Raw genomic sequence first — 14,913 nt, 5'->3', positions numbered from 1 at the left:
GAATATGAAACAAAGAAAACCGAACAAAAAATCCATACAAAATTGTTTTGAAAAAGGAAAACAGTAAAACTGAGAAAGAAACAAATAAAAACAACGAAAACAAATGATAGCAAAGAAAATAAATAAAAAACCAGTGAAAACCGAAGAAAACAATAAAGAAAAATACAGAAAAGAAAGAAAGGGACAAATAAAAACCAGTCTATCAAATAAACACGGAAAAAAATGAAACCTATACCGAGCGAGCGAGCGAGTTTCATCTCTGAAACATGTGAGCGAATAAAAATACACCAAACCAGCCTGACACATTAGGTACGCTAGGAAATAAAATCCTTCAGCCAGAGCTCCTTCTATTTTGCCACAAGCGAGATATAGCTCTCGCGCTAACGCTCACTCGGACTTGTGGCGATTGGGTACTGGACTGTTTGACACATGCAGAAAGTTGCCTGTAGAAAAAACGTTTGACGCTTCAAACTTTCTTTTTGAATAGTTTCATTGTAATAAAACATATTCACTAATTTTAAAAGTTTAAATATTCAAAGCTGTTCATGCATTAAAGAAAATCATTAATTCAACAAAGCAGTTTATGAATTCCAAATTGTTCACAATTTCAAGGCATGTTCATGAATCCCAAATCATGAATTAAAAACTGCTCACGTATTCAGAAAATATCTGCACATTCAAAAGATCTTCGTGAATCCAAATTATATTTGTGAAAAATTCATAAAATGTCCATGCATTGGAAAAATATTCATGTATTCAATTTTCTTAGGTATTAAAAAACCATGAATTCAGAAAATGTTCTCGTATCTGAAAAATGTTCGTAACTGAAAAAGTGTTTGCGGATTTCAATTTTTTATTAATTCCTCTATGTTTATGGTGAATTCCAACTATGTTTGCAAGTTAAAAATAATTTCGGGTATTAAAAAATGTTCACATATACAATAAATTTACAGTAATTGAAATATTATTCATGAATTCAAAATATTCTGGTCAATTCAAAAGATAATTCTGAATGGAAAAAGTTTGCGAATTTGAAAAATAAAATATAAAAAGAGAAGTGAAAAGAAAAAATAGAAATAATCAACCGATTAGAAACCCAGAAATTGACAAAAAAACATACGAAAAAAGAGATGACAAGCAGTCCCCGCGAGGGCTATGTCTTGCCGGTATACATCCTAAACATTTTCCTATACACGTTTAGAAAATTTAAGGTGCAATATTAACATTTTTAAAGCATTTGTAAAATTTCGTTAAATATGACATACATTGGTTACATGGACATTTATTACATCTATTTAAACATTTTTTCTAAATGTCACGTAAAATTATTTGATATGTGTGCATTTTTTTAATTGTCAAAAACATGTATCATAAGAATGATTATCATTTTCGTGCATACAATTTACATTTTGTAGTGTGTAAATTGATATTTCTAGATTTATCATATACATCAGAAACATTTCCTACACATGTTTAACATTTTCTAAATGCAAGATTAATATTTTTTATGTTACTAGTGGATTTATTTTATATTTTATATATTTAGTATTTCTTTGTAATATAAATAAAAATATAATAATGAAAAAAAAGCGTGAATTAAAAAGCGGAAAGGCACATGACTTCAGCATGAAATCAGCACGCAGGGCAGAGTTTCGGCTCCTGCAGGCGAGTCGTGCGTAGGCATCACAGTAGGCCGCATATAGCGGCGCCCATCGTTCCGAGCTAAAGCTGGAATACAACACCCAACTACTATTAGCCGCCTGAAGCGTCAGTAATATAGTGTACCATAATGGGCAGCCCAATCAGGTCTTTCTATATTATTATTATTATTGAACCTTCCCATGATTGCTTTGCCGTTTTTTCTGAGAGGTTTTTCTTCTGATTTTTCCCGGTTTTCACATATATATTTTACATTTTCGTTTGATTTTTAGTTTTTTTTTATGTTTTTCGTTTCCTTTTTATATTTTCTTGGTTTTTATCAAATTCGGTAGTTTTGGACACATTTTGAATCTTTTTTCAGAATTTTATGAACCTTTTTCAAATACATGAACTTTTCTTAAATCCGTTAAAGAGAATCAACTTCGTTCTTTTTTATGAATTTTTTTTATAAATTCAATTTTTCTTTTCTTTTTTGCATACTTTTCCATGTGTTGAACAGTTTTATAAATTGTGTTTTTTTTAATTTCGTAGTATTTTTCATGAACTTTTTATTATTTTTTGAACTTTTTTTAATGTATGATTTTCTTATGATTTTTGTGAGCCTTTTCTCTTTCTTTTGAAAAAGTCGTCTGTCAATTCTTCATGGTTATCAGTTAACTATCATCAATCGCAGGTCCACTAGCTAACTGATTTTAAACAAAATGTGGCTGCGCCGGTCCATATGCTACTGCGCGTGAGTGCCTGTTATCTCTGCTGTCGCCAATTAGGCGCAGTGGTTATATATTATTTGTACTAATTTTTTATCGGAATAGCGTACGGACGAGCTAATCACGTCGGCTTATTAGAGGCGAGCTAATGGGCCGACCCGATTCGCTCACCATTGGCGATTCTTATTAGGAATTGGTACGGGCGAGATATAGCCCTGTCGGATTTGTTGGACGTAAATCAGTACCAAAAAAAGAAAGTATGCAGTCTTAGATCGTCAGGTTACCTCAGCCGACAGACCACGTGCAATTATTTGTAGCTTTAAAAAATTTAAAAAGTCATAACTTTTGATTCGAGTGTCGGAATTTAGATCAGTTTTCGGGTTTCTCCCGACGAGTTCTTCAAAACTAGATCCCATATGAGTAGGTTTAGACAAACTTTTTTTTCAAGCAACTTTGTGTGCTACAGAGACAACTTCAATGCTATAGAAAAGCAACTCCTTTTTCCCATCTACCTGTCAGCGGAGGATCCTTCTAAGTTGGTTACCATGACTACCAATTAACTAACTTCACCTCTAAATTTCCTACCATAAGGACACTCAATCACGCCAAATGTCGGGATCAGCCTCTCCAGACACCTTTAACCATCCAATGATGGTCACCTAATTTGTTTGAACAAGTCCGTACGTCTGAAATCCTCCAAACGGAACAACGAGGCGTCGTTTTATAGGCCCCTCAGCCTCCATTGCTCCCTCCGATATCAAGTTGGATCCCATCTCCTAAGACACAAGAGGAGCAGAATCCGCCAAGTTCGATCGTACCAAGAGATCCCACCCAAAGGAGATAAATTATTGATGCATCTCTATGACACAAACTTGAAAGGTATCTAAAACCTTTACATATTAGCCAAGTTATGATCTTGGTAATGTTTCTGTTCATGAGGATTGGACAACTGGATACATGATTTTACACAACTGTATAGTTGATTGTGGGCAACCGGATACATGGTTTTAGACAATTGTATGGTTGATTATGGGCAACTGGATATATGATTTTACAGAATTGTATGGTTGATTGTGGGCAACTGGATACATGGTTTTAGGCAACAATATCGTTGGATACATAGTTTTAGACAACTGTATTCTTGATCATTGGCAACTGTATACATGGTTTTAGACAACTGTATGGTTGATTATGGGCAACTAGATACATGGTTTTAGGCAACAGTATCGTTGATTGTAGACATGTGAGGCAGTTTATAATGACTTCTCGATGATAGGCAATCATAGTAGACAAACTAAGAAGGTGCTTTTCTATGGCACTAAAGTTGCCTTTTTAGCGCCCAAAGTTGCTCAAAACAGAAAGTTTGTTGAAACATATCCATATGAGATATACTTTTGAAGAACTTGTCACAAGAAACCCAACGGTGAAAATGAATCTGAATTCCTATACTTGAATCAAAAGTTATGGCTTTTTAAAATTTTATTAAGCCCAAATAAATGCACGTGCATGTTCTTTCTTGACTGATTTGTGTAAAGGAGACAGCGTCGATGAGATCATGAACAGATACTTTCCTTTCTCATAGTGTAATGATGATACAGAATGCTAATTACTATTTTTGTAGGGCGAGTCTGCATGCGCTCGCGACGCCCGAATAGCGCAGCTGCACTTTGAAGCATTTAGGTTGTTTTATTAAGGGAAAAGTCTAAAATTAACATTGAATTTGTATGCCAAGTCTGAATCAAACCTTGAACTCTTAATCCCTGAAATCAGCACCTTGATCTTATTGATCCCGGTTAATTCTAACCCTATTTTTGTTTGGCGCAATAGTAAAACATCTGATCCCGGCCGAGATCACTTACTACTCTCGCTGACCACACTGGCCCACTTGTTATATAATACTACTTCTCTGGTCAATGGTCATTTGCCTAAAAAATATCTGTCGCTAGTCATTTTCTCTCTCGCATCTACACTACAGTTGCATCATCTTCCTGGGGACGTGCGCGGAGGCGAACATCCAGACCGGACCCTCCACTCACTGGAGTAGCAATTGAGGATGCTGGGAAAATCAAAAGGAATCACGAATTACCAGGAACCTAATGTTGCGGTAGGAATTCCGATGAAGATGTGAAGATGGCTCGCGGCCAAAGTTTATGGTAGCGAGACGCTTCAATTGAGGATGGTCGAAATTGATTGAGCGTCAAGCCGTCAGCAGAATTGGATTAAGAGCACCTCCAAATGCGCGCGAAATAATCGGCGCTGGATAAACTGCCAATTTGGCGAGCTAGAGGCCGTGCGGCGCGCTCCAGCAGACGCGCGAAAGTTTGAGCGTGAAAAAGATGTGCGTGCGCGTAGGAAAAGCGGCAGCGTGCGGAGCAGTTTTGGTACACGTCGCCCAACGCGCTAGTTAAAAGCCGCGCGCAGGCGCCCGTCGCCACTCTTTCCCTCCTGTCGCGCCTTCCTCCTCGCTTCTTCCAACGCCCGGCCGCCGCTGCGCCTTCTCCCCTCGCCTCTTCCAGTGCCCCGCCATGCCGCCACACCCCTGGAGCAGGTCGGGCTACCGCGGCGTCCGCCCGCCCCTCTGGTGTGTATTATGTGGAGATCCGTTCCGGCCATACACGCCTCTCTGGCACGTTCGGGACTGCCCATGAGGTTGCTCGCGCGCACGATGCGGCGGCGTGGCGCCCCGGGCGACCTCGGTCGCAGATGAACTTCACTGACGTGCGGACGCGCGAGCAGGCGCAAGAGCTCGTCCCTCCCCCATGACTAATCAGCGAAGAGGATCGCCGCCTCCAACGAAGGCGGAAGCGCCGCCTCCTCATCATCGAGGTGGACGAGCATGCCATGGTGGTGTAGCGCGAGCGCTTTCCGCATGACGTCACCGCCGAGAACGAGTTCTGCGCGCAGAGGAAGGCGGAGCTAGTCGGGCGTCGAGCAGAAAAGCATATGCGGGGAAGTAACAGGCAGAAGCCCAGATCAAGTTGGGACCTACGTCGACCTGAGGCAATGAAGATCATCGGTGGCTCGATGCGTTTACGTTGTCGAACTACACCATCGACGAGGACGAGGAGTAGTTTTATTTATTTTTATTAGCATAGTATGAACTGACTTGTGGTTTGGGGAACTATGCTATGAAATTTAAACTTTTGAACGATGTGTTGTTTCATATTTTTTTCGTATGTATTGTTTAAAAAAATTCCAAGTGCGCTAGTTTTTACTGCGCTTGATGAAGCGCTATAGCGGGGCGCTAAATTTTACAGCACCTAATAAAGCAACCACTGCGCGCACTAAAATGTTATTTCGATGCTGCAAGAAAAATTAGCGTGCCGCGCTACCGTGCACCTGTTGGAGGTGCTCTAAGCTTGGAGGTAGAGCGGCGGTCCTCTTCCTCTCGCCCGTCGGCGTGCTCTGGCAGTAGCTCGCGGATGCGCTTGATCGCAAGCCAGACTTGAACAATTTCTTCATGTACTTCAAGGATGTCGTATACGAGCTCAGAGTGCCTGCTGTGACTCGTGACCTTAGCATCAACAACTCGCCTCATACATCTCCGTAGTAGTCTGGGCGCACAGGCTACACGCTAGCGTAGGAGCTCACCTTGCACATGAGAGAGATATTAGGAAGAAGACAATGTGTGCCATGGTCGTTGGTGAGAAAAATGTCTAATTCAGGTTGGGATTGTCTTTTCCCGCTTAGACAAACATGTCCAGAATGGTGTAGGGTTGGGGATTAACCGGGGTCGATAAGGTTAGGGTGCTGATTTCAAGGATTAATAGTTTAAGGTTTGATATACAAACTTGGACTACGAGTTTAAGGTTTATTTCGGACTTTTTCCTTTTATTAAACGTGTTAATACAAAGATATTTTTTTTTGCAGGCAATTCAGAGAGCTTTATTCATAAAAAGCAGTCCTAGGACAGTCAGCCAGCAGGCTGGTCACTAGGAAGCTTGGAGTATCATCGAGCCAGCACTCAGTCACATTTAATGTGCAAGCATGCTTAGCACAGAGATGAGCTGGGATATTTGCTGTCCTCATTACATGTTGAATCTCAAAAAGGGAAAAATCTCTAGCTAGCTCTCCAATTTCATCTAAGATAGGAGCCACAATCGAACGTGTATTGTGGCGAGTGTTCCAGAGTGACACCACCTCTAGACAATCAGTTTCTATTATCACATGCGTAAAACCCCTCAGTTTGGCAAACTTGACACCTTCATGTATAGAAATAGCTTCCATGATGAAAGGGTCCGAGATTCCTGGCTGAGGTTTGCACCATGCCGCAAGCAAAGAAGTATTTGTGCGAGCAACGCCCCCACCTCCTCCTCGGTCTTCTTCAAAGTTCAGTGCCCCGTCCGTTAAGATCTTGATGATGCCTTGCTCCGGTGGTCGCCAGCCGTGGCCTGGTAAAACCACCGGCTCCTTCCTGGGTAGCTCAAGGATTGCCATCACTTCTCTCGTGCGTCTTGCTGTAGTCACCGGATCAAGAGCTGCGCCATCATGCTTCACCCGATTCCTAGAATGACAAATGTTCCACATGATTGTGATAATGATGGGCCGATCTTTGTCCGGCCGGGATCCGCTGATCACATAAAATATCCCTCGCCCAAGTGGCAGGGTTTAAACTTGGAAGATTAATCTGGAACCATGCCCTCGCTGCATCCCAAAAACCAGCAGCGTGCACACAATGAATCAACACGTGTTTCAAATCTTCTCCCATTGTATGACAGATTTTGCATCCATCAACTTCTGCTATATGTCGCCGCTTGAGTGTGGTCTCGTTAGGAAGGATTCCTCGGAGAACCCTCCACCAGAAGACACGCACTTTAGGAACAACATTGAGCTTCCACAGAGCTTGCCACATCTGTTTTTCTTCATTTGAAGTTTCCGTAACCGTTCCTTCCTCGAGAGCCGCACTCTCTTTCTAAGTCATAAGAATACGGTACGCCGATTTGACAGTGTACAAACCTGATCGCTCAAACGCCCACGCAAGGGAATCCGCACGCCGTTCATGCTTAAAGGAATATTAAGAATTGCCTGTGCATCACTTGCAATGAACGTGTCATAAACCAACTGCTCATTCCATCTACCAATCTGTGGATCCAGTAAATCTGCAACTCTGTCAACAGTGGTGTTGGCTGGTCTTACCATCGGTTTCACAGAACTCGTTCCTGGTATCCATTTATCGTCCCAAACTGAGATGGAAGTTCCATCTCCAACTCGCTTTATAAGACCAGCATCAAGTGTTTCTCTTCCTGCAATAATTGCCCGCCAAGTAGCCGACGCTGATCGGGGGCATGTTGCTTGCATGAAGTCGGTGTCAGGGTAATATCTACCTTTCATCACTCTTGCACATAAGGAATCCGGCTTTGTCATAAAACGCCATCCGTGTTTTTCAAGTAGGGCAAGGTTAAACTGATGCAAATCTCGGAATCCCAGTCCACCCTTGCATTTTGGTGTCGCAAGGTTTTGCCAGGATACCCAGTGCATTGATTTCTTGTCAAGAGAACTACTCCAAAAGTATTTTGCCATAGGAGTAGTCAGACTCTTACATACCTTCTTGGTGAAGAGGAAAGTACTCATCGGATAGGTCGGGATTGCTTGCACAACTGATTTCAACAAGGTTTCTCTACCCGCAGAAGCCAGGAGCTTCTCAGACCACCCTTGTATTTTTCCTTTCGCCTTATCACTGACATACTCAAAGGTGCCGCTAGTGATCCTCCCCACCGCAGTGGGTAGATCCAAATATCTCGATATAGTCAAGACTCAGCGTGAGCGGCACACGTCCTCCAACATTTCCGTATACATGGCGCACACGGGCGTGGCCGCGAGGTCAACCACGAGCGCGGAAGGATGCCATTCTGACGGGGGGAAACGTGTGCAGCCACTCCGCCATGGTACGGAGGACGCCGGCCGCCGCTGGTGACGCTCACGATTCAGCCAGCAGCAGCAGGCACCCCAGGGACGGTCACTACGACCACCAGTCCACCGTGTACATGATATGCTAGCTTCTTTCACTGGTTTGGAACCGCATCATCTCGTCACGGCTGGAGTTCGTTTGCAAAGTTTGGTGTGGGCTATTCTGTAGCTCGGGGAGAATAACTTGATACACAAAATATTCTGTTTTGAAGAAATAAAAACGTGGATACTACATCATAAGTGGTCTGGACAACTTCACAGACTGTCGTCGGTGCAATTTACTACTCCCTCCGGTCCATATTACTTGTCACTGATTTAGTACAAAGTTAGTACAACTCGCTGGTTTAGTATAAAGCTATACTAACTTTGTACTAAACGAGCGACAAATAGTATGGATGGAAGAAAGTAATAAATAAATTTAGACTTGCTACAACAATCACACCAGAATACTGAAAATCAGCCAAACTTTAAGCATCAATATCTAACCGATCTTCATGTACCCATATCGGAGAAGCTAACGAATGGTAGACCACCATCAACACATCATGAGAAGAGCTTTATTAGTGATATTCCTCATTCTATAAACTTCAACTTTCATTGCTAAATGCTCCTTATGTGAGACAAACTAAAGATTAAATGGAAAAGCTTCTGCATAAAACCCTGAATGATAACCTCAGCCTGTGCCACCAAGATCACACCGAAACTCGGATGCATCTACCTCTGTGCTACCACTTCAGCATCCATAAGATTGGCATCACTCCTCGTGTCCTTTAATGATGTGCGGAACCCTAGCACAACCAACATACTCAACTTTTCGATTTAGACTGAAGTTGTCATCCTCGTCGTATGGAAAAATTTGCTGGCTAGGAATGCAAAAGTTTTAGGGATATCAATGAGCATGTCACAATCATCATTAAAACTATAGTTAGTGGCATGACTCACCGATTGAGTAATTGCACTCAGGTGGGGAACGCTCACCACCCCAACTTTATTGATCGGGAAACGATAGAAAACATGAGAACAACGTCACACAAATAGTAGATATACGCTGGTGGGAAGTATCATGTGTGGAAGCACACAACTCACACATTCAGAAGTCACTTGAGACATATACTCTAGAAAGCTTGTGAGTAATATCATGCGGATTTTGCCTTTGACAAGACCACCTTCCTCCTAAGGAGCATATAACGGTACAAGTGTGGAAATCCTGCAGTCATCCAGATGAAACGAAGAGGTGTCTTGTTAGATAATACATATGTATACCTTTGGTCAATAATTGTAAAGAAAGCGTACCTGGAAAATAGATACCCATTAGAAGAACAGATGCATAGTGGTAGTTGAAGGAGAAATTCCATTTATTGGGCATTTGAAGGCAATATTTATTGGAGGCCTGACAACAGTCACCCACAATATAGAACTGTTAAGCAAAACTCTCATTGAAGTAAATAACATGGAGCTCTTCATGTCTTCGGTTATTTGGATTACCCTCATGTAAGGCATTGTGACGTATATGAGGCCAACTTCACTTAGCATACCGATAGGATAGAGTACGAGGAACATGTTATACCTACAAACAATCGGTACAAAAACAATGAAGCAATGTAAATATACTAAAACAATAATACTTCTAAGATGTGAGGTCTTTGTAGATCCAATACCAACCTAAGCCATAATAGCCAGAAATGTGCAAATCCAAATGTCTCCTTCATACCATAGTAAGGATATCTGATGACCTACAAATCAATAGCAATTTTACCATAATTATGATCAAATAAAGAAAATTTGAAAAATCTTGGATTGATTAGGTTCAACATAAGAAGTGTCATAACTTCTGGTCTTGAGTTAGTGATCTTCAAGCATTATTGTGACATGAAGAACCAGGAGTTGCTTTTTAGCGTCTTATGTTGATTCTGCTTTCTAAATTGATGATGTTTCACTTGATTAATTTAGTAAATATTTGTGGAAGCAACATATACCTCAGCAATGGACCATGCTAGGGTCAAGGAAGTAACAAGAATATGAGGGCGCGTCTGCAAGACAAGTGTGCTTAATGATCAGGCAATATAGTTGAGAAACCAAACATTTATTTGCTTATGTTCCCGTTAATCATACGTGTAGAATACCTATGTGTTAAATATTTCTAGGTTTGACCATAGAAAGGAAATTACCAACATCGACAACATTAATTGATACTACTTCACAAATCATAAATATGCCTACATGGGCTCCACTTTTGAATTTACAGTGCAATTGTTGCCATTGTATTATTCTTTATGGAAGTATTACCATGGGCTATTTGATGATCAGAAATAAAAATGATATGTGTCTACTTTCAGGAGTTGCAATAGAAGTTTGCATCGATATTTTCTCATTTACCAATTGCCTTTAAATCAAGAACTTGTTTTGTGCATCATAAAGAGAAAATGATGTTTTTCTCTCTATAGCTCCAGACTTGCTTAGTCATGGGTTGTTCATATTGATACCTCGGGAAAGCTCCACAAGACACCCCATGCAACAAATATCCTTCCAATAAGTTGTAGAATTGTTGCGGAGACAGGAGACTTCACAAGCCCTTTCATGAATTCAGTATTCAAAAGAGTGATTAAAAAAGAACATGATACTGTACAACTAGAAGATCATGAAGAATCCTTACCTACAAGTGAATGAACAATCTATGCAAAAAGCAGTGCCGTCACCATGCAACACCAAAAGGGTTAGCAACTCACAGTCATCATGTTCAAAGAATAAAAACCTATGAAATTTGAACTAAGATACCATTAAGAGTTTAATACAAATGGCTCCCAGGGAAGAAAAGCGCCACAAGAATCATCAAAGTACTTTTTGACATTTTGGTCAGCATGCCTCCCATGTTGTCATCCAAAAATCAAGGCAGACCTCTGAGTTGGAGTTTGTACCCTTGCAGGAGTCATTGCATGTTTAACTGATCATCTATACCAATTTCTTGGCAGGTTATCTTCAAAGCTACCACATCAACGGTCAATCCTTACATGGTCATTACTTCTGCGTGTGAATGCCCAGGAGCATATAGACTTTTGGTTCAACTATCCAGAGACGGTCGCACGAGAATTATTCAACCAATTTGGCTGGCGAGCTAGTAATAGATTATGTATCCGAGTCATTTAACCTGATTATCGACCGACTATGTATCCGAGTCATTTTTTCCACAAGCGGGCGAAGGCTAAAACAACGAGAGAGATATGCAGTTTGTATGGAATATAATTTTCTTAGCCTGCAATAGGCCCACATGTTAGCATAGTCAACCAAAAAAATGAAGAAACGTTCTGCACCGGCGAGTGTAGTGTATGATTGATGTACCATGTACCCTGTCGGTTCACATGACCAGTCTCCCTAATGACGAATAAGCAAGAGAAGTACACACCGACAAGAAGACATTACGAACACTAAGTTGGCCAGGTTATCTGAGACAAGAGTATATATATATAAGTGTGACTATAGCGGGCGCAGCGGAGCGTACCGTACCATCTATTTTAAACCTAATTTGTTGAACAAATTATGCACCTATGCAAATAATTAGTACTTTACGAAGATAAAAGGTAAGAACCATAGTGCATAACTGACATGACAAAGAATACCAAACCTCCATTAAAGCGGCAGTCTGTGTGACCAGTAGCGGCCGCTCGATCGCGGTGTAGATAGCCTCAGGCCTCCTCTCCAACAGTGCCAATGTTGCGTAGCACAACACCTGTGCCCTGCATGATCGGAATTTAAGTGCTCGATCAAACAAAGTAACAAATGACCTCTTTTTCATCCGTCAAGGCATAATTTTGATTTTGCATGACTTTGCTTTTTGCCAGCGTGATTCTTTGTGCGTGTATGTTAGTGTTGACTATGTGCAGCCTAATTGTGTAGAGATCGGGTGTGTTCACTGTGTGCAGCCTAATTGTGTAGAGATCGTGTATGTTAACAAATGACACAGAAGTTTGGGAGTGACTTCTTCCTCCCTTCCCAAAGCCTACCGCCGCCCTAGCCCTATGTCCGCCCGCCAATCTCTTCCTTTTCTTATTTTTGCCGCTGCTTTGAGATTAGGGTCAGACAAAACCTCGACACTAGTTGATGAAGGCAGCGCTGGGAAAGTGTCCGCTTCGTTTGCCTTAGACGACGAGATGTGATTTACGGGTTGCGACAAGAGAAGGTGGGTATAGCAGCGCACTAGTGTTGATATCTTTCCGAGCTTGGCTGGTAGCCACTAAAGGTGAGGTTCTAGACTATACAGAAGGCCAGTCGTGCGTTTGTGGCCACGATCCCTTCAACAGGTTTGTGGGTAGTAGTGGCGAGTCATCTTTGATGGTCATTTGCGTCCCCACGAGGCGGACCTCCGCTATGGCACGCATATGGCGTCGTCGATAGCCGCTCTAGTTGGCTAGAGCTGCCCCATTTGTCGCGATAGCGACCAGACGATGATTGTCACCGATGGGTCAGAGGGTCTTGGACCTTTAGATTCGGCGGCAACGGTGTTCCTCCTTGGTATGCTTGTCGGCCGATTCTGTCGTCATAGTCAAAGACGGCAGAACAAGAGTTGGTCACGGTGGTGTCGCCAGATGCAAATCTACCACATCGACTGTCACTCGCTAGGACGATGCGGAACTGCCGGCGCATCCCATCTTGGGATTTTGTTGGGGTCGGTGACTTTACTTCCTTGTCAATCTTTGTTACGTGTGTGATGACGACCTTCACCATTTGGAGCGTTTGGTGGCGACTGAATCTTGTTGCGTTTGTGTGGCTTCTCACGTCACAACTGTCCACGATGACTGAATCTTGTTGAGTTTGCGTGGCTTCTCACATCAAAACCATGCAGACACATAGCTTTTGGGATTGCAAAAGGTAATGGTGATAATGCATGATGACTTTGATTTGGTGGTGCTTCTTGGGTACCCAGTCTTATTTCTCGGTGTGAAAACCCTAAATCTATCAACAGACCGCATGCAATGTCCCACTCTTCGTGGAGGAGCCTGAGTCGGAGGAAGCAACCCTCCTGGTGGTATGGTCCAAGCGGTCGCTACTACTGGACACGACCATCCCCAGCAAGCACGACCAGTGCACTATTGTACGAGCACCGGCCCCGAATCCATGGATCCCGGCGTCCTCCGGCAAGCCACATTGTCACGGCCGGGACACGCGTCGACCATGGCTACACGTAGAACCAGGCCCTATGGAGACGGCCGTCATGGTGGCGGCAGGTGATGGGGTCATGTACCTGGGGTAGGGTCACGGACTTGATCTAAGTACCTTGCCCAAGGACACCCTTAGAAGAGGTCGCCTTCCAGTCGACCAACGAGGGACTCACTCGACTGACTTGAAGGACTCGACCACGAAGACTCACTCGACCACCAGAAGGTCAAGAGGCACTCTGCACTGCAACGGCCTGTAATTAAGTAGACTTTATGATAGTAAAGACACTTTATGTGGGGCGTTACCAGTAACGCCCCGGGCTTAACTCACCTTAAACCCTCTCCTACGTGGGCTGGCTGGGGTCCTGGCGCACTCTATATAAGCCACCCCCCTCCACAGGTAGAAGGGTTCGGCACCTTGTAACTCATATACTCATAATCCACTCGACCTCCTCCGGGCTCCGAGACGTAGGGTTATTACTTCTTCCGAGAAGGGCCTGAACTCGTACATCCCTTGTGTTTACAACCTCTCCATAGCTAGGACCTTGCCTCTCCCTACCTACCCCCCACTCTACTGTCAGGCTTAGAACCACGACAGTTGGCGCCCACCGTGGGGCAGGTGTTTTAGCAATTTTGTGGAGAAGTTGCGATTCTTCCGAGTACTTACATCATGGTGGCTGCTGGAGTTTTGGTTGAGGGTCGAGAGATCCATCTCGGCGCTCTCACCTTCATCGCCGACGACTCCGCCTGGCTCCAGGAGGCTCCACTCGACGTTGATGCGCTCCCCGTCCGCGGTGCGACGCATTTTCGCGCATGTGTCCGCGGCGTTCTGCTGCGGCAACCGTCGACGCCGTATCGGTCGACTCCCCCATCGTCCACCCTCCCGGTCTCCTGCCAGCGCAAGCGCTCGGGCCGGTCGAGGCTTCAGCGGTGGGTGAGACACGCGGTGGCTCGTCAGACGGCCACCACTCATGTTGCGGCAATCGAGCCCGACGAATCTCTCTACGGCCTGTTCGATCTGTCGACTGGCTCCGTAGAGACTGCATCCGAGTGCGATAGCAGTGATCCAGCGGCGGAAATCTTGATGGTCGACGGGCCCCGCAGTCCCCCTGGCTTCGCCCATGATGGTGGGGCAGGCGACGGAGGCGACCCCGCACGAGGCCACGAAGAGTACCAGCCCGAGCCACTCGACTCTCTGCAAAGAGAAGAACTTCGCCGCAGGAACGTGGATGCCCTGCGTACTCCCATCGCAGGAGAAACCCCCGAGGCTCGCGCCTTGGAGGAGGCACGTTTGGCCAATTTGGCCGAACGCACTTGACTGGAGAATCTTCAGCGAGCACTCGACGAGCGCGCGCGGCAACGAGTTCCCGACAACAGTCGACGTCAACTCTTCCCACCGACTCAGGTATATCGAACCCCAATCCAGAATTTAGCAGCTGCGACCCGTATAGCAGAGTCTATCCAGCCTTCTCAGTCGGAAGCTGGCAGAG

At 43.8% G+C, this 14,913-nt stretch overlaps 1 protein-coding gene across 2 annotated transcripts; it reads right to left on the bottom strand.

Moving 5' to 3' along the window:
• Positions 1-8,808: 8,808 nt before the first annotated feature.
• Positions 8,809-11,999, bottom strand: LOC119325556 (very-long-chain (3R)-3-hydroxyacyl-CoA dehydratase PASTICCINO 2B-like). 2 transcript variants are annotated; one of them, XM_037599286.1, is made up of 9 exons: positions 11,893-11,999; positions 10,927-10,945; positions 10,757-10,845; positions 10,250-10,303; positions 9,936-10,006; positions 9,759-9,840; positions 9,567-9,663; positions 9,216-9,480; positions 8,809-9,136 (listed from the first exon to the last, which is right to left on the bottom strand). In XM_037599286.1, the coding sequence occupies exons 1-8, from the start codon at positions 11,896-11,898 to the stop codon at positions 9,410-9,412; spliced, it is 489 nt and encodes a 162-aa protein (XP_037455183.1). In that variant the 5' UTR covers positions 11,899-11,999; the 3' UTR covers positions 8,809-9,136; positions 9,216-9,409. The 2 variants fall into 2 exon arrangements, with proteins under 2 accessions (XP_037455183.1, XP_037455184.1); XM_037599287.1 differs by having other exon boundaries at positions 8,809-9,061.
• Positions 12,000-14,913: the final 2,914 nt, after the last annotated feature.

The sequence above is a fragment of the Triticum dicoccoides genome, chromosome 6B (genome assembly GCF_002162155.2).
Source record: "Triticum dicoccoides isolate Atlit2015 ecotype Zavitan chromosome 6B, WEW_v2.0, whole genome shotgun sequence".
In the NCBI taxonomy this organism is placed as follows: Eukaryota; Viridiplantae; Streptophyta; class Magnoliopsida; order Poales; family Poaceae; genus Triticum; species Triticum dicoccoides.
Note: the sequence above shows the minus strand (reverse complement) of the source record. Positions and strands in the feature narration are given on the sequence as shown.

Coding starts and splice junctions, on each gene's coding strand:
- LOC119325556 (XM_037599286.1), bottom strand. Junction 9,664..9,758: donor TCACAATGCCTTACATGAGG/GTAATCCAAATA, acceptor GACTGTTGTCAG/GCCTCCAATAAATATTGCCT. Junction 9,481..9,566: donor AATGGGTATCTATTTTCCAG/GTACGCTTTCTT, acceptor GGATGACTGCAG/GATTTCCACACTTGTACCGT.